General features: G+C 44.2%; 1 protein-coding gene across 28 annotated transcripts in view; it reads left to right on the forward strand.

The window, feature by feature from the left end:
• The window catches only part of adgrl3.1 (adhesion G protein-coupled receptor L3.1), a 1,080,538-nt gene that overhangs the window by 509,820 nt on the left and 551,555 nt on the right, over positions 1 to 19,163 (forward strand). For all 28 annotated transcript variants that reach the window (XM_038804386.1, XM_038804389.1, XM_038804387.1 and 25 more), the window contains exon 4: positions 7,766 to 7,979. In XM_038804386.1, the coding sequence (XP_038660314.1) occupies positions 7,766 to 7,979 (214 nt within the window). The remainder of the gene's footprint in view (positions 1 to 7,765; positions 7,980 to 19,163) is intronic.

The raw sequence follows: 19,163 nt of genomic DNA on the forward strand, positions 1-19,163 counted from the left end.
TGGCTTGACTGCAGAAAGGGCAAATTCCACAGTCTTAATCTCCCATGAAACCTGTGTTCCTTTTATATATGCCGTGAATGGGATTATGAACTGCTAACCCTCCCCCAGTAGCTTTGGCGTGCACCAACAACAGAAAATTACAAGTATGTAACACCTTTAACATAATAAAACATCCAGAGGCACTTCACTGGAGTGCTACAAGTTGGACATCAACGGCCATGAGGAAACTTTAGGTCAAATGCCTAAAAACCAGGTCAAAATGCTAGGTTTTAAGGAGCGACTTGAGAAATTGAAATGGACAAGAATGATGCACTGAATGCTATCAAACATCAATATTGATGTAATAGATGTTAACTAAACTTGTCCTGGAGAGTTAAGTCTAATATTATAAACTTAAGTATGCTTTTAAAATGCAGTTAGATTCTCCAGCCCTCACTACCTCCATATCCTTTCAACCCTCCTCCTCGCCCCCTCCCCCCAATGCCACCTCCTTGGCCACAGCCAGTATCCACCATTGGAAGACTTTAAGAGCGATGTGCAGATGACAATAAGTTAAACTTCTAACAGTCTAAGAGAGCTCTCATTTCGACTTACTTGATATGTTAAACACTGTCAGTCATTAAACACATCCCGATATAAATCTTGAGTGGGCAATCTGTTATTAAAACCAAACATCTATTTGGTAACCACATCACATAATAGGCTTTTAAAATTGTCAGTCAAAATGTGAACTCCACCTCCCCGCTGAATGCAGTGGTTTTGGAACTTTTGAAACTCTGCCAAGCATTCATAATGGGCTCAACTAGGGGCAGCACGGTAGCATTGTGGGTAGCACAATCGCTTCACAGCTCCAGGGTCCCAGGTTCGATTCCGGCTTGGGTCACTGCCTGTGCGGAGTCTGCACATCCTCCCCATGTGTGCGTGGGTTTCCTCCGGGTGCTCCGGTTTCCTCCCACAGTCCAAAGATGTGCAAGTTAGGTGGATTGGACATGATAAATTGCCCTTAGTGTCCAAAATTGCCCTTAGTGTTGGGTGGGGTTACTGGGTTATGGGGATAGGGTGGAGTTGTTGACCTTGGGTAGGGTGCTCTTTCCAAGAGCCGGTGCAGACTCGATGGGCTGAATGGCCTCCTTCTGCACTGTAAATTCTATGAAATTCTATGAAACTATAATATCAGCCCTCGGAAAATGTCATCAATTTTTCAGCCTTTTGAGTCTGCACTGACCCTCTGAAAGAGTACCTTCCCTAGGCTCACTCCTCCTCCTCCCTATCCAAGCAACCCCAGTTATTCGGCACGTCATTTGATACTAAGGGGCAATTTTAGCATGGCCAATCCACCTAACCTGCACCTTTTTGGGCTGACTGGTTACCCATGGCTGGAATCGAACCTGGGTCCCTGGTGCTTTCAGACAGCAGTGCTAACTACTGTACCACCATGCTGTGACTCCTACATTGAAGTTTAAGGTCCTTGGACTAGGTAACATGGTGACTGTTTGAGCTCAGCACTCATTTACATGACATAAAAAATGGCTAAGTGCATTGGATTGCAACGGCTATGGGCCAAAAAAATCCCAGCTGTAGTGCTCAAAGCTTGTGCTCCAGATGTAGCTGTCCTTTTAGCAAAGCTGCTCTTGGGTTCAGCAGAGGGCAGTAGAGTGGAGCTGCTGATTGGCTGTTGCGGGGAAAAATTTGCATCAGTGCATTGCGGTCACTGTATCTTGAAGGTGGTTTGTGGAGGAGCTGTTATCAAGTGACAGTTAAGATGATGAGGGTGATAGATAGAGTGGACGTTCAGAGACTATTTCCTTAGGTGGATGTAGCTGTTACAATGGGACATAACTATAAGGTTCAGGGTGGGAGACACAGGAGGGATGTCTGAGGTAGGTTCTTTACTCAGAGAATGGTTAGGGTGTGGAATGGACTGCCTGGTGTGATAGTGGAGTCGGACACTTTAGGAACTTTCAAGCGGTTATTGGATAGGCACATGGTGCACACCAGAATGACAGGGAGTGGGATAGCTTGATCTTGGTTTCGGATAATGCTCGGCACAACATCAAGGGCTGAAGGGCCTGTTCTGTGCTGTACTGTTCTATGTTCTATGCACAATACTAGCATCTGTCCACCAAATGAAAAAGCACTCATGTTTGTCGAGTGCACAAAAAGCAGAGCATATTTTGCCTGACTAATTACTGTGAGGTGGTGGAAGGTGTTGACACCTATCAAGCAGCTCGTGCTCAACTTGGGTTCTGCCAACAACCCTCGGGTTCAGGTCTCATTACATCCTTTGTGTTAAATATGACGAAGGTGCTTGATTTATAAGATAAGGTGGGGATGACTGCCCTTGACATTAAGGCAGCAGGAGTGGCATCAAAGAACCCTGGCAAAATAAAAATTGATGGGAATCAGTAGGGCAGGTGGCGTGTGAAAGGCTACTGGTTAAAAACATACTTCGCACAGAGGAAGATGGCAAATGGAAGCCAATCATCTTCATAAATTACTTGCCCTCCAATATCGGGTTAAAGTGGGGAGGTTTACGGTTTATCATACTCAGTTGTTGAGGTCTGATGACGTGCCTCGAAAGTTTACTTTATCAAAAGAAGCAAGTTGCATTGAGACAATAAAGCCCTCTAGGGTGTTATTTACCATTTGTATCTTTCAGTACTTTGTGTGCTGCAATATTGATTAATGCTTCTATTGTGTGAATCATTTCCCAATTAGTGTCTTGTTTCCGGATCTCTATCATTATCCCTTTGAAAACAATAATGATGAGAGTATTTGATAATGAACAGCAGTGAGTTAAGAGCAATTTGATGTTGCGAATACCAGGATTATAGTCAGAAGCGACACTTTACTGCATTTTGTTATGGAAATTATGCTGTTAACATACTCTGTGCCGAAACCATTGTAACATTCCCCTCTTTAAACAGGCTACCAACTAGATAGGAGCCTGATTTTAACCCAACATCCTGTGCTGGAACTGGAGTTCAGTACAACCACCTGTTTTTATACTTGCATGAATTTCCTCTTCATCGAAGTCAACGGAGAGTAAAATCAAACTGGCTGTAGAATGCACGTTGAACACACAGTCATCTATTTCTTGCTTAGGGTGTTAAAATTAACTCCGTTCCCTCTAATTTCACATAACGAGTAAGGAGCAGAGAAAAGTGGTAGAAAGTTTGAATTAATTTTTCTTTCTCTGAATATTTGAAGTATTTGGGACATGATAGAATAATTAATGCACAAATAGAAATAAATATGTTTGGTATACTCGAACTAAATATCCCAGGTTATTTGATGTTTTGAAAAGACACAGGAAATGGAAAAGGGGGCAGGTCAGGGTTGAGGCAATGGTGGCTTGATGAAATGGTGGTGGTGTGGGAAACTCTGATCACAAAGGATCACTAATCATGGTTATTTAATTGAAGTATTTAGTGTTAAAAAAGAAAAAGTACTGGTGAAATTAATAGGATGTAAAATTGAAGGCCCTAAGATCTGATGGACCATACCAAGGGTCCAAAAAGAGGCTGTTGCAGAAGAAATGAATGTATTCATTGTGATCTTCCAAAGCGCCTTCCCAAGCACCCAATACCTACGTTCCAGACCTAGCTGCTTTGTGCTCCTCCTGTCCTGGCTGCACCCTGTGACGCTGACTTTGGCCTCTGCACATACGTAGACACCAAAAGTGCTTGGCAATGTCGAGAGGAGACCCTGGCGCATTCTGCCCAGTTGCAGTGCAGTGGAATACATGACATTTGGAAGCTGACAGCCCATGTAGGACAGCAAGGTCAGTTTGGAAGTCTGAGATGATTGGTCACCCTTGGGCTGTGCCATCGCTCTGGCCTTCAGGCTTTGCTTGTTGCTGATGCTCCAGTCCTTCGGCCCATACACGCCACCACCACTCCAGTCTTCAAACTTTGCTCACCACCACTGCTCTGTTCCTTGAGCTTCGCTCGCCACTTGCCTTCCCGTTACTGCACCCCAAATCTCTGGACAAGCCTATCAGCAGCAGCATGGTAGAGCTTGAAGGAACAACTCCTTACAGAATCTGTCACCTCCACTTATGGGAGTGCTTATTCTGATTAGTCTCCCGGGCGATTGAATTTTCCAGGACTTTTTGAACGCTGGAAAAATTGCTTTAAAAAATCTAAATACGTGGGACATGGCATTGTGAATTAACTTCAGTTCATTAAATATTTTATTTTCAGTGCATCTTTCTTTTTGTAGATTGGAATATGGTATTATGAACTACATGAAGATGTATGGTCAAACATATACAGGAATTAGAAAAATGGTTTGACACAATATTCCATATTGTTACTTCGAACTGTGGAGATGATAATTACCATGCTAATTATAAAAATAGAGCATTATTGTATGTGTGTCCCTTCCATACACATTAATTATGCTTATAAAGTGTCTTCTTACATATATTTTAGACTCCATAGAACCCAAAAGATTCTGAAAGGGAGGGGTGTGATGGCTTTGCCAACAGCTCAGTGGACATAATTGGTCAGTGCATCATAGCTTGTGCTGAGGGGTCTGATTGGCGTTGTTGAGATAAGATAACATTTTCATCATCAAAAAGGAAAGGAGCTTCTTAAAATTCCAGGTGCAGGGTAAAATAGGTGATTTTGCAACCTGCTAGTGATTTGTACACTGATCATATATTAAATAAACCACACAATGCATAACATACTGCAACAGCTGGGACTTGGATAAATCAATGGCAAATTATGGTTAATATCTCCTGATGTTTGAAACTTAGCCACATTTTGTTGTGATCACAGGAACTTAGAATCTTTCCTCACAAACAAGCTCTGTGATCACTTTCGATGCAGTTGAATGCTTCCGAGTGTGTTGAAGGCTGTTAAATTATCTCGAATGATGTTTGAGCACTGAGATTTAATATGATGTCAGTAGATGAAGAATGATGTCAGTTGATTGCTATTGACATGTCAAATGCTGAATAAATGACCATTGAATGTAAATGATCACCAATGAGTAGTAACTATGCTTATTAAATGTTGTTGAACTCAAATGATGCCAACATTTTCTGGTAGGGAATTACTGCAAGAAACTATAGCATTGAGTTAACATGCATTTATGAAACAGTGTGGCTCAACAGATCAGAGTTTTTTGAGGATGTAACTAGCAGGAACCAGTGGATGTTGTACTTGGGATTTCAAAAGGGATTTAATAAGATGGCACCTGAAAGATTGTTACACAAGAAAATGGTTCATGGCATATTAGTGTGGATAGAATAGTGGTTGAAGAACAGAAAACTAAGAATAGGAGGGTCACTGTCAGGTTGGCAGGGCTGTTTCAGCTACTCGTAATCTATATTAATGATGTAGATGAAGGGACTGAGTGTAATGTATCCAGGTTTACTGATGGCACAAAGCTGGGAAAGCTACGAGGAGGACACAAACTGGGTGAAATTCATTCACACATTGTGCTATGCAGACATCCGTTGATTCGGCCTTCTCAGGTGGCACTTTGGGGTTTTCTACCTGAGCAGTGCAGGCAGCTTTCTTCATTGATATAATTGAAGACTGCTCTGCAGGTAGCAGTCCACGATGCTGCCTTCCCCAATGAATGGACTTGGGTTACATTACATCATTAGTAATGCGACTGGAATTAATTTCTCCCTCTGCAATGTGAGTGAGAAAGAAGGTGGCAGATGGAATAGCATGTGGGGAAATGTGAGATGATTCACTTTGGTAGGAAAATATAAAAGCAGAATATTTTTGAATGGTGAGAAATAATAACATGTTTAGAGGGAACAGGATAGCATGTTCAAGAAACGCAAAGTTAATAAGCAGGCACAGCAACTGGTATGTTTGGGGCACAAGGGGAACAAAGTCTAGCTGCAGTTGGAAGATGCTTTGGTGAGAACACATAGAATCCTGACAATGCAGAAGGAGGCCATTCAGCCCACTGCGTCTACACTGAAACTTGAAGGAGCATCCCACTCAGCCCCCCCACCCCCTATCCCATCCCTGTTACCCCATCGAACCTATGCATCCTGGAACATTAAGGGGCAATTTAGCATGGCCAATTCACCTGACCTATACTTCTTTGGACTGTGGGAGGAAGCCGGAGCACCCGAAGGAAACTCACGCAGACACTGGGAGAATGTGCAAAGTCTACACAGACAGTCGCCCAAGACAGCAATCAAACACTGGTCCCTGGCACTGTGAGGCTGCAGTGCTAACCACTGCTACCTGGAGCACTGTGCACATATAATTGGCGAGATTCTCCCCTACCCGGTGGGGCGGGGGGTCCCGGCTTAGGGGAGAGGCGCCAACCACTCCGGCGCCGGGCCTCCCCAAAGGTGCGGCACCAGCGGCCTATGACGCCCGGCGCCGGGGCTGGACGAAAGGCCTTCGCCGGTTCGCGCATGCACCGGTGGTGACGTCAGCGGCAGCTGCCACTGACGTCACCACTGCCGCAAGCGCGCTGGGGAATTCTCTTCCGCCTCCGCCATGGTGGAGGCAGTGGCGGCGGCGGAAGAAAAAGAGTGCCCCCACGGCACTGGCCCGCCCACCGATCAGTGGGCCTGGCCACCGTTGGGGCACCACCCGGGGTCCGATCGCCCCGCGCCCCTCCCCAGGACCCCAGGGGCCTGCTCGCGTCGCCGATCCCGCCGCCACCAGAGGTAGTTCAAACCTCGGCGGCGGGAGAGGCCTCCCAACGGCGGGACTTCGGCCCATCGTGGGCCGGAGAATCACCGCAGGGGGCTCGCCGATCGACGTGGGTTGATTCCCGCCCCCGCCAATTTCCGGCTGGCGGAGAATTTCTGCCACAGCGGGGGCGGGATTTTCGGCGGCCCCGGGCGATTCTCCGACCCTGTGTGGGGTCGGAGAATTTCGCCCGTGGTCTCAGTACCGAAAGAAAGATATACTTGTCAAACAGGGGACGGGGTGCAGCAAAGCTTCATTAGATTGATTTGTGGGTTGCGATAGCTATTCTATGAAGATAGATTGAGTTGAGTTGGTCTGAACCGTCAAGAGCATTGAAACATAAAAGATTCTAACAGTATTTCACTGCTGTATAATGCTAAGTGGTTGTTCTCCTGGGTGGAGAGACTAGAATTAGGGGGCATAATTTCAGGATAAAAGGATAACCAGTTTGAATTGAGCTGAGAAATGTCTTCACTCGAGAGTGAATCGCTGTATTCCTCAATTCCAGAGACCATGGAATCTCAGTTGTTGCGTGTATTCAAGTCTGAGGTTGATGCATTTTTGAGCACTTGGATGTTAAAGTGGAATTGAGGTTGAGGATCTTCCATGACATTATTATTTGATGGAACAGGCTTCAGGGATGATCTGGTCCACTTGTCATATTCCTTAAGTTTTTATGTTAAATGTTTTTTGGGTCATGCCTTCGGCAAATACCAAGGATATATCAAACAACCACATACCAATCAGAATACTATTAATATTGCAAACAAATGTTCCAAACTGACAAGTGATGATTAGCTAACTCCAAGCTTGTGTTAAATGCTGAAAGTTGGAGCAAAGTGAAGATTGAAGCAGAATATGATTACTGCAATTTTGCAGCAACAAATTGAGTAAAGTAGGCGTCTAGATTTAAACACAGGGGAATGTTCAGAGCTGCAATAATCGAGTTATATTGATAAAACTGAGCAAAGGTAAGATTTTTGACAGGGAGGTCAAAAATAAGTGTTTGCTGTTTGCTCTTTAAAAATTTGAAGCATTGCAAGTACACCCAAATTCACATTTTTATCTGGTTCCTTTTGCAGCTTTCAGCCGAGCTCCAGTTCCAATGGCTGTGATTAGGAGGGAACTGTCCTGTGAAAGTTATCCAATTGAACTCCGCTGCCCTGGAACTGATGTCATTATGATTGAAAGTGCCAATTACGGAAGGACTGATGACCGAATCTGTGATGCTGATCAAGCCCAGATGGAGAATATTCGGTGCTTCCTACCAGATGCCTATAAGATAATGTCACAAAGGTAAGTCTGCAGAAACCTTGACTCACAATGTCTGCACACAATTTATCTGGAAAGTCTTTGAAACTCAGGTCATTTTTGTTTGTTTTTTCTACAGCACAGTGCGGGTTTGAGACAATTATCACATTTACCCGTATACCTATGGGGCTGATATAGCTCTAAAATATTGCACAGGCATAATATGCCTGCCACAATCAACTTGGTGCGAAACTGGATGTTCAATTCATTTAATTAATAAATAACAAATTTATGAAAGATTTACTAAGTAATGCTGAAAAGTAACTTAGTAATGTAGGAACAGCAAATCATAGTTATCTGACCTTGAAGCTAAATTATGCTCTCCATTAAGTCATGCTGTCTCCTAACCAGATGCTGAATCACAGTTCAGTGGAAGCAAAGAGGAAGAGAAGCCTGTTCCCTGATAATGAGAGTGACTGGGAAGCCTCGTTGTTTTTATACTGTCACACTAGTGACTATTTTGTCATTTCCCTTTCCTTATTCTCTACCAGTCTGTTTTTAATCTGGGAGAAACACCAGTTTGATTTTATTTTCTTAATCTGGAAACAAAATGATAAATTTTTCAAAAACGTAAAGAAATTAATAATTATTTGACAATTCTGACAATTGCGGAGAAGTAATGCAACTTTAAATTGCATATTTGGGTAAACTTAGCTTTGAGTTCTGAGAGTTTGGTCTCCTTGTTTAACAAAACAACAAGCTGACAGCAAGGAAAGGTCTTACTTTGATCTAGGATGGACATAAATAAGTTCAACTGTAGCTAAGGAATACTATACATATCTATTTGCAGCAGTTTTTCATTGTTTTCTTTTCTTCCCTGCCTTCGTCCCATTTCCTCTCCTTTGTTGGATGTTCATTTTTTCTTAGAGTTAAGAAAGTACTGTAGTTGTGTAACCTGGTTCCAGACTTGCACTGGCACCGCTGTTCACATGTGGAGCTAATGATTGGGTTTCTTTCTTATCTGTGCACACTTTCCGGGAGCAGACCAGTTGAGTTAGAATATCAGCAAATTATAGGAGGAAATGTAAATCCAGTTGTCTTGCTGTTTGGGTAAGATGCACGCACGCTGGATGAACATAGATGCAAAATGTCTCTGCACGTGTATAGAAGAGATATTTTGAATTGTCCATGGATACTGAATCCTTTTATTCTTGACAGCACAATTGAATTAAATATCGGTTTTCTTAGAAAACCTGAGACTAATTTAGATTGCTTTAGATTTAATATTAATCCTCTAATCCACACTCATAAACCTGTTTAATCAATTATGATTTACTTTTATTTTGTTGGCTGACCTGACTGTTTCTATCTGCATTTATTATCAGTCTGACTCCCTTTGCCTTGCATTCTCGCTGGCTGGGCAAAATCCTAACTTGTTTCAAATCAGTCTCGCAGAGTTAAAAGTGCACCCTCCTCTGTGCCTTGTCCACCTGTTCTCTGTCTCTGCCTTTCCTACGCTTCCTCTCTATTCCTGGCCCTCGCCTGCCTGAACTCCATCTCTGCCCGTTGCCCACACATTCACCCATTCTTCCCACTGGCCGACCACCCAGATCCTGGGGAAAATGTTATGCCTTCCGCCATGGCAGGTTTGGCGGCAACATGGGCTACAGGAGGATGGTAACCTTTCCTCATCCACCTTGATTAAGCCAATGACTGGACGACCCATGTATAGTGTACCTGCCCCACCGCCAACTGAGGCTTTTAAGAGGGCAGTTAATGCCCACTGAAGGACCTAATTCTGCTGCCGCTGGTATGAACCCAGCAGTAGGCTGGGTGGGGTTAACATGCAGGGAACACAACAAATAAACGGCATGTTTGCTTACGGACCCCTGGCATAGGGTTCTTCGTTCAAAGGCACTCGGCATCTAATAAAGAAATCTCACATTGGAAAGGGCAGAGCCCAGTGAGAACCAACCCATTTGAAAGGGCAGAGCCCAGTAAGAACCAACCCATCGATGCTGATGTGTTCTCCATGGCAACTCGGTATTGCTGACCTGGGGCCTGGGGTGCATTGGTGCCACCTCTATGATGGCACTGCCATTCAATGAAGCTGATAGCTCTGATTGGCTAACACTCCTTGTTTGTGGGACGCACGCCTTGCAGTTCTTGATCCCGGTAAGGCCACCTGCTGCCTAGTTAGCTACCTGATTGCCTATTTTCGGAAAGGCCGACCAAATTTCAGTGTCATGATGCAGCTTTCCCACTGGCGGGAGAAACTCCCATCACCTCCTTTAAAACTGCCCTCTGCCTCCTGCTGTGCAGCCCTGCCTCATGCCCATTAGAGCTCCAAATCCGTCTCCTGGCTGTCCAGAGCGCCACATCCCTGTCTCCTGCCTGTCAGAGCTCCACATCCCTGTCTCCCGCCTGTCAGAGCTCCACATCCCTGTCTCCCACCTGTCAGAGCTCGACACCCCCATCTGCCGCCTGTCAGAGCTCCACATCCCTGTCTCCCGCCTGTCAGAGCTCCACATCCCTGTCTCCCGCCTGTCAGAGCTCCACATCCCTGTCTCCCGCCTGTCAGAGCTCCACATCCCTGTCTCCCGCCTGTCCGAGCTCCACATCCCTGTCTCCCGCCTGTCAGAGCTCCACATCCCTGTCTCCTGGCTGTCCGAGCTCCACATCCCTGTCGCCCGCCTGTCCGAGCTCCAGACCCCCATCTCCCGCCTGTCAGAGCTCCACATTCCTGTCTCCCGCCTGTCAGAGCTCCACACTCCTGTCTCCCGCCTGTCAGGGCTCCACATCCCCATCTCCCGCCTGTCAGAGCTCCACATCCCTGTCTCCCGCCTGTCAGAGCTCCACATCCCTGTCTCCCGCCTGTCAGAGCTCCACATCCCTGTCTCCCGCCTGTCAGAGCTCCACATCCCTGTCTCCTGCCTGTCAGAGCTCCACATCCCTGTCTCCCGCCTGTCAGAGCTCCACACTCCTGTCTCCCGCCTGTCAGGGCTCCACATCCCTGTCTCCCGCCTGTCAGAGCTCCACATCCCTGTCTCCCGCCTGTCCGAGCTCCACACCCCCATCTCCCGCCTGTCCGAGCTCCACACCCCTGTGTGTGTGTGTGTGTGTGTGTGTGTGTGTGTGTGTCAGTCAATGTGTCTCTCTTTCTCAGTCTTTATCTATGTCTCTCACTCTTTATTTCTTTGTCTCTGCCTGTAGATCTCTCTCTTTGTCTTTCTTTCTCATTCTCACCCTGCATCTCTCTCTCCGCTTTTCCTGTCTTTATGATTCAGTCTCCTTTTTCTCTTTCTCTCCTTTTTCTCTTTCTCGCCCTTTCTCCCTCCCTCCCTCCCTCCCTCCCTCTCTCTCTCTTTCTTATAGATTCCCTTGCCTATCCTTCAGTGGGCCAACCCTTTCCCTGGCTACCCTCTTACTTTTTATGTACGTGTAAAAAGCCTTGGGATTTTCCTTAACCCTATTTGCCAATGACTTTTCGTGACCTCTTCTATCCCTCCTGACTCCTTGCTTAAGTTCCTTCCTACTTTCCTTATATTCCACACAGGCTTTGTCTGTTACCAGCTTTCTAGCCCTGACAAATGCCTCTTTTTTCTTTTTGATGAGGCCTACAATATCTCTCGTTATCCAAGGTTCCTGAAATTTGCCGTATTTATCCTTCTTCCAGGAAGGAACATGCCGGTCCTGAATTTCTTTCAACTGACATGTGAAAGCCTCCCACATGTCAGATGTTGATTTACCCTCAAACATCCTCCCCCAATCTAGGTTCTTCAGTTCCCGCCTGATATTGTTACAATTAGCCTTGCCCCAATTTAGCACATTCACCCTCGGACCACTCTTATCCTTGCACCCTTTGCTGCACTCCCTCTATAGCTAGAACATCCTTCCTCAGATAAGGAGACCAAAACTATACACAATATTCCAGGTGTTGCCTCTGTATAATTGCAGTAGTTATGTGGAGATGCAGGCGTTGGACTGGGGTGTGCACAGTAAGAAATCTTACAACACCAGGTTAAAGTCCAACATGTTTGTTTCAAACACTAGCTTTCGGAGCACTGCTCCTTCTTCAGGTGAGGAAGCAGCAGTGCTCCGAAAGCACCCCAGTCCAGCACAGGCATGTAAGTGCTCACCCCAGTCCAACACGGGCATCTCCACATCATAAAATCTTTGATGGTGGATTCTAGAATTTTCCCCACTACCGATGTGAGGCTTACTGGTCTATAAACTCTGTTTTCTCCCTACCTCCCTTTTAAATAGTGGAGTTCCATTAGCTACCCTCCAGTCTACAGGAACTGCTCTGGAGTCTATAGAATCCTGGAGGTTCACCACCAATGCACTATTTCTAGAGCCACTTCCTTCCGTACTCTCTGGGATGTGGATTATCAGGCCCTGGGGATTTCCCAGCCTTCAATCTCATCAATTTCCACAATACCCATTTCTCTACTAATATTGATCTCCTTCAGTTCCTCCCTTCAATAAACCCTGTGATCCCCAAAATTTCTGGCATCTGATTTGCGTCCCGATGTGTGAAGGCAGAACCAAAGTTTATGTTTAGTTGCTCAGCCATTTCTTCCCCTTTAAACACATTCCCCTGTTTCCCACATTCCCCGACATTTGTCGGCACCAAGCTTTTAAAAAAAATTAAGAGTACCCAATTCAATTTTTCCAATTCAGGGGCAATTTAGCGTGGCCAACCCACCTACCCTGCACGTCTTTTGTGTTGTGGGGGAGAAACCCACACAAACACGGGGAGAATGTGAATCTCCACACGGACAGTGACCCAGAGCCAAAATCGAACCTGGGACCTCAGCGCCGTGAGGCAGCTGTGCTAACCACTGCGGCACCGTGCTGCCCTCGCACCAAGCTTTTTATCTTAACGTACCTATAGAAACCTTTACAGTTTTTATCTTCCCTGCAAGCTTACTCTCGTACTCTATTTTCCCCTTATTAATCAATTCCTTGGTCCTTCTTTACTGAATTCGAAACTGTTCCCAATCCTCAGACCTGTTGTTTTTCTTAGCCAAATTGTATGCTTCTTCCTCGGATCGAATACTGTATCTAATTTCCCTTGTTAGCCATGGATTTGCCATCTTTCCCATTTACTTTTGTGCCAGACAGGAATAAACAATTGTTGCAGTTACCCATGTGCTCCTTAAATGTTTGCCATTGCCTAGCCACTGCCGTCCCTTTGAGTAACATTCCCCAATCGATCAAAGCCAAATCACACCTGATATCATTGTTGTTTCTTTTATTAGGATTCAGAACACTCGTCTCAGAATCAACTATTTCACTCTGCACCTTGATGAAAAATGTAATTCTATCCTAATGTGGTCGATTATTCCCAAGAGTTTTCACGCAACTGGATTGCCAATTTTTCCATTTTCATTACACAGCACCCAGTCTAGGATGGCTCTCTAGTTAGTTCTTCACTGTATTGGTCCAGAAAACCATCTTGTATGCACCCGAGGAATTCTTCCTCTATGGTATTGTGGCTAATTTGATTTGCCCAATCTATATGCAGATTAAAATCACCCATAATTACAGATGTTCCTTTATCGCATGTATCTCTAATTTCCTGTTTAATGCCATTCCCAACATCACCACTGTAGTTTGGGGGTCCACTAATGGCCTCAATGCATACCGTACTTTCCGGACTATAAGCCGCGACTTATTTCACACGTTTCGAACCTCGCGGCTTATACAACGACGCGGCTTATTTATGGATTTTTCCCGCTTTCTTTTCACTAAACCAATGAAATTGCGTAACGGGTCAAGGTAAAACAATGTAACTTTTTAGTTTACTGTTTAGATTAAATCGAGCGCGCTCAAACATCCCATCATTCTGATTACGGTAGTCATTTTGTCACCCTCATCATGGCAAAGACACGGAGAAATGCATATGATGCAGCTTTCAAGTTGAGGGCGATCGATCTGGCTGTTGGGAAAGGAAATAGAGCTGCTGCACTAGAGCTTGGTCTTAATGAGTCGATGATAAGACGTTGGAAACAGCAGCGTGAGAAATTGACTCAGTGCAAAAAGACAACTAAAGCTTTCAGAGGGAAGAAAAGCAGATGGCCCGAACTAGAAAATGAGCTCGAAGACTGGGTCAACATGCAGAGAGCAGACGGCCGAGGTGTTTCAACTGTACAGATCCGACTGAAAGCCAAAACAATCGCCACCGCAATGAAGTTTGAGAATTTTAGAGGTGGACCATCGTGGTGTCTCAGATTTATGAGACGTAAAGGCCTGTCCATCAGGGTACGGACGAGTTTGTGTCAGCAGCTCCCTCCCGACTACGAGGAAAAAATTTCAAACTTCCGCAAATTCACTGATGCAATGATAGCAGAGCATTCCATTGGCCCACACAATATCATAAATATGGATGAGGTTCCTCTGACATTTGACCTACCTCTCACTCGGACTGTCAACAGGAAAGGTGAATCATCCGTCATGCTGAAAACAACTGGGCATGAAAAAACGCACTTCACCTGTGTTCTGAGTTGCACGGCATCGGGAGAAAAGCTTCCACCGATGGTGATTTTTAAACGCACGACGATACCAAAAGAAAAATTCCCTACAGGAATTGTTGTGAAAGTCAACAAGAAAGGATGGATGACGGAAAGCCTAATGCATGAATGGCATACGGAGTGCTACGGCAAGCGACCGGGAGGATTCTTTCACAGGAACAAGGCATTGCTCGTTTTGGACAGCATGAGGGCCCACATAACAGATTCTGTGAAAGAAGCCATCAAGAGGACAAACTCAATTCCAGCTGTGATTCCTGGGGGCACAACAAAGTATTTACAGCCACTCGACATCAGTTTAAATCGTGCATTTAAGGTGGCGCTTCGTGTTCAGTGGGAGGCTTGGATGACAAGTGGGGAGAAATCCTTCACTAAAACGGGCCGCATGCGAAGAGCAACTTATGGTCAAGTCTGCCAGTGGGTCCTGACAGCGTGGAGCATTGTTAAAAAATCCACTATCATCAACGGGTTTCGAAAAGCTGGATTGCTGCGTGTTGAAGAGGGCAGCATGAGCTCAGCGGGAAATTTGCCTCCGGATGAAAGTGATGAGAGCGACAATGAAAACAATCCAACATCGGATGAAGCAATTCTGAGGCTATTCAACTCTGACACTGAAGGAGATGACTTCAGTGGTTTCAGTGCACAAGAGGAGGATAGTGACTCTGATCACCTGGGTTGGTGATATCTTGATTACGATCAGTAATAAAATACTTCTTTTTACACATGATTTACTTATTTTTAATGTTTCAAACTGATGATTCTATGTTAATCTTAAGAGCTTAATCGGATTGATTTCGCTCCACAGTGACCAATGACTTTCTTGGTAGGCTATTCTTTACCGCTAATTTTTTATTTTTGTTACAAGCCGTATTTCGTTAAAGCCTGTGTAAAGCTCATTTGTTTCAATGTACCGGTAAGCACCTGCGGCTTATATACGTGTGCGGCTTATTTATGTTCAAAATAAAAAAAAATTTCAAAATCAGTGGGTGCGGCTTATAGTCAGGTGCGCTTTATAGTCCGGAAAGTACGGTACTCATGTTTTTTGCTCTTTGTTGTTTCTCAGCCCTACCCATATAGATTCCACAGGGTCAATGCTAACGTCCTTCCTCACTAATGCATTAATTACCTCTTTAACCTGCACTGTCACTTCACCGCATTTTTCTTTTTTCTCTGTCCTTCCTAAACATTGAATACCACTGGACATCAGTTCCCATCCCTTGTCACCCTGCAGCCATGCTTCCGTAATCCCAATTATTTCATACCCGTTTACATCTGCACCTGAGAGGACCCCTTCTGGCACAAGACCTGAGCTGAACGCTTGTAGCACAAATCCTCAGCTAAACCCTTATGGTGCTAGACCTGAGCCAAACCTTTTTGTCAAGAGACCTGAGCTGAACCCTTCTGGTGATAGACAAGAGTTAACTAAACGCTTCAGGTGTGAGACCCAAGATACATTCTTCTGGTGCTGTGTTGAACCCTTTTTGCGTGAGAGCTGAGCTGAACCATTCTGGCACGAGAGCTGAGCTTATTATTGAACAACTGAAAATAATGCATGTTCCTCGTACTGAATAAAAACTGTTTAAAGACTTTTACAACTTCAGTTACGACAACTTAAATTTGATGTCACATAAATATTCAACTGCATTACCTGTAGAGGTTTACAGGAAAAATGTAACTTAAAATGTCTGTTTGTTATGGGTATTTTGACTACTTTACGCAGCCCATCTGAATGCTTTAACATCAGAATTGATTTATGGTCACTTGGCGGATGATGATTCAAATGCTTTCTTTAAGTGCTGATATTTAGCTTTACATTATATACTACTAAATATAAAAATATTTTTCTCAGCTTGATCATTTGAAGAGGAGAACCAACTATTACAGCATTTTAAAATCATTGAATGGAAAAGGCCGATTTGAAATCCTTTACTCGTATGTTTCAGTTTTGTACCTTACAAATCCTTGAAATTCAAAAATAGGCAATGGTTTCAACTCGCAAAATTACTTCTTATGCTTCATGATAGAATTCACTGAATTAATTGATTAATTGATTTCTTTAAAAGTTCCAGGGTTTTGTAAAGATACATGTTTGCACTATTAGTATTCAAAACTAAAGGCTTGGCCTTCTGATTTGGAATAAAATCCACATCAGACAGACGTGCATTCACAGACATTCTTTTTGTCTGCTTTCCGATTAGCAATGAATCGCAGCTGGATACAACTGTATAATTATTTGTGCTGTCAATTGACCGAAATGTCAGTAATTTCTTTCTGAATGTACTGCACATTACAGCCTTGTTTGAGACAACAAAATGCTGCACTGTTAAAGCATGCAAAGCCTGTATTTGACTTCTCCAGGGTTTTTAGTTTGGCATTATTTTGAAGGAGCATTTGCAACATGCGATTGTGAAATTTTTTATCCCCTTTCTCTGTAACTGAACTTGCCATTCTACAGTCGTTGTGTTGATTAGACAATTCTGTTCTGGACAGAGAAGCTTTTTCATTTTTCATGGTCAGTACATTATTTCACTGCACATCTATTATTTGCACTCACTCCCTTGTCACTTCACCTCTTTTCCAGTTGATAACCCTGCACATATCCATTTAGACGATTAGTCGCTGTAAATTCAATGACAAGAGGTAACATTAAATTTTCAGAACAAGGGCTGGCTTAACAGGGAGCCACTCGAATGTTGTAAACAGCATTCAGTTCATACTTGAGGGAAATTTGTTAGCTGTGTCTGTGGCATAATGAGGAAGATTTAAGTTTTGATGAGCCTGGTAGCTATAGTGATAATGTGGAATTATGCTGGTTCCATGCTCTTTACTGCAAAATGGCTTGTCAAACTCCTCCTGCTGAGTAAATGTCAGCAAGAGTGGAATTTGTTAATTGATATTAATAATGCCATGTGATTAGCTGTCCTCCTTTCATTTCCTTTCAATTTCCACTTTTTCTTTTTGAAGTGTTTGCACAGAACTGACTTCGTACTTTTTCTCTTTGAAGCAGGTTCCATTGTAAAAAATGTATAATTGGATTGATTCGGAGGAGAAAAATGGCAGGCACCTATTATAATGGCTGCTTTTCTTTTGGATGTGCCCGCAGTAGATGCCAAAGAGGGAGCGGGTGGAATGTCTTTCAGTATAAAACGTGACAGCAACGGTGCTTTCTATTGTCAAGTGTTTCAATGTGCAGCATCATTTGGAGCTGTACCAGTGCAGTTAAATTTTAATCTCCACGTGGTGGGAGTAATGGAGCTTACTGCACATTGCAGTGATGCTGAATGCCAGCCACTGTGAGCAGGCGGTAGCCCACTAGGATATAATTTCACTCAAAGAAATATGGCATTACTTCTCGATACATGGATTTTGAACTAAAACTCTAGCACAACTGACATTTTAGAATGGAAAATGTTTCCGCATGCAGCTTCCCTAATACCAAACAGAGCGAGTATGCTACCCTGTGTACGATGGTAGGTGAAAATGAGATGCTTGCAATATACCTCATTTGCATTGTAGACGGCCAGGTATAGTAACAAAATATTTATTGATTAATGTTTTTATATTAATGTAATTGATAAATGAATTCAACTTTTCATGAAGAGCACGACTTTGACCTCTTGGTGGTTATTTTCCCTAAATGGTGTTAGCAATGTATATTAATAAAGGGAAATATTTGTTTTATCAGATATAGTGCAGGATTCTACATTTGGGAGACTGCGGGCTGCATTTTCCACTGTCGGGATTCTCCATTGCAGCGCAACCAGGCCCGGGATTTCCCAACCGGCGCGGGGCTGCCCTCAATAGGAAACCCCATTAGCTGGCTGGCTGTTCTCCCACTGGAGATGAATCGCAATTGACTTGTGCTCGTGCTGGGAGCGGCGCCAAGAGGCGATTTACTATCCCTTGCCATGCACATTCATGCATGGCAGGGATTGCGAGGGATTCCTGATAGCAAGTTCCAGTGGCTGTTACCCAACCCAATCCCCTGCAACGCAAAACTCATCTGAAAAGGGCCAAGAAATGAGCACTCTGGCGGGAGCTATGTAACGTGTGACCTGCACCTACATGTTTTCACTGGAAGTCCCTATTATGATTTTCAAATGAGTTACTCTGTACTTATAGAATCATACAGATAAATCTTATCTCCCACAACCAAATGGGTTGGGGTTGTGTCAGGGAGGTTATAATAAAGGACATTAGGAACAGGGACCAAACCTGCCTCAAACTCGCCGTGCTTTTAAAGGAGGTGGAATAAGAGGTGGGTAACCAATCCACTCATGGGAAGTAGGCTGGTGTTTTAACTATTATAAGAAAGCTGCTTCATTTATCAGCTTTCTGTTTTGACTCATTTCAGTTAAGTTAGCAAATCCTCGGGAAATGTGACAGTTGGAAAATGGTAAGCTTGGCTGAATTCATGAGAAAGTTTCCTTCATGGCACATCTTAAGTGTCTGGGGGAGCAGGAGTGCTACCATGGGACTCTTTTACCCTCATAATCAGGGTCCATGCAGCCCACCATCATGCCTCCTGTCCCCTGTGATCTCTTGCTCTCCAAATACGCTTGCCTACTTTCAAAACCTACTTTCATATCCTTCGGCCTCGTGAGGCAAGCTTCCTGGTCAAAAAACATATTTTCTTAACTGCTTTTTCTACTTGTCCTGGCATCTTCAAAGATTTCTGTATAATCACCACTGGTCT

Source organism: Scyliorhinus canicula, chromosome 8 (assembly GCF_902713615.1).
Source record: "Scyliorhinus canicula chromosome 8, sScyCan1.1, whole genome shotgun sequence".
Classification (NCBI taxonomy): Eukaryota; Metazoa; Chordata; class Chondrichthyes; order Carcharhiniformes; family Scyliorhinidae; genus Scyliorhinus; species Scyliorhinus canicula.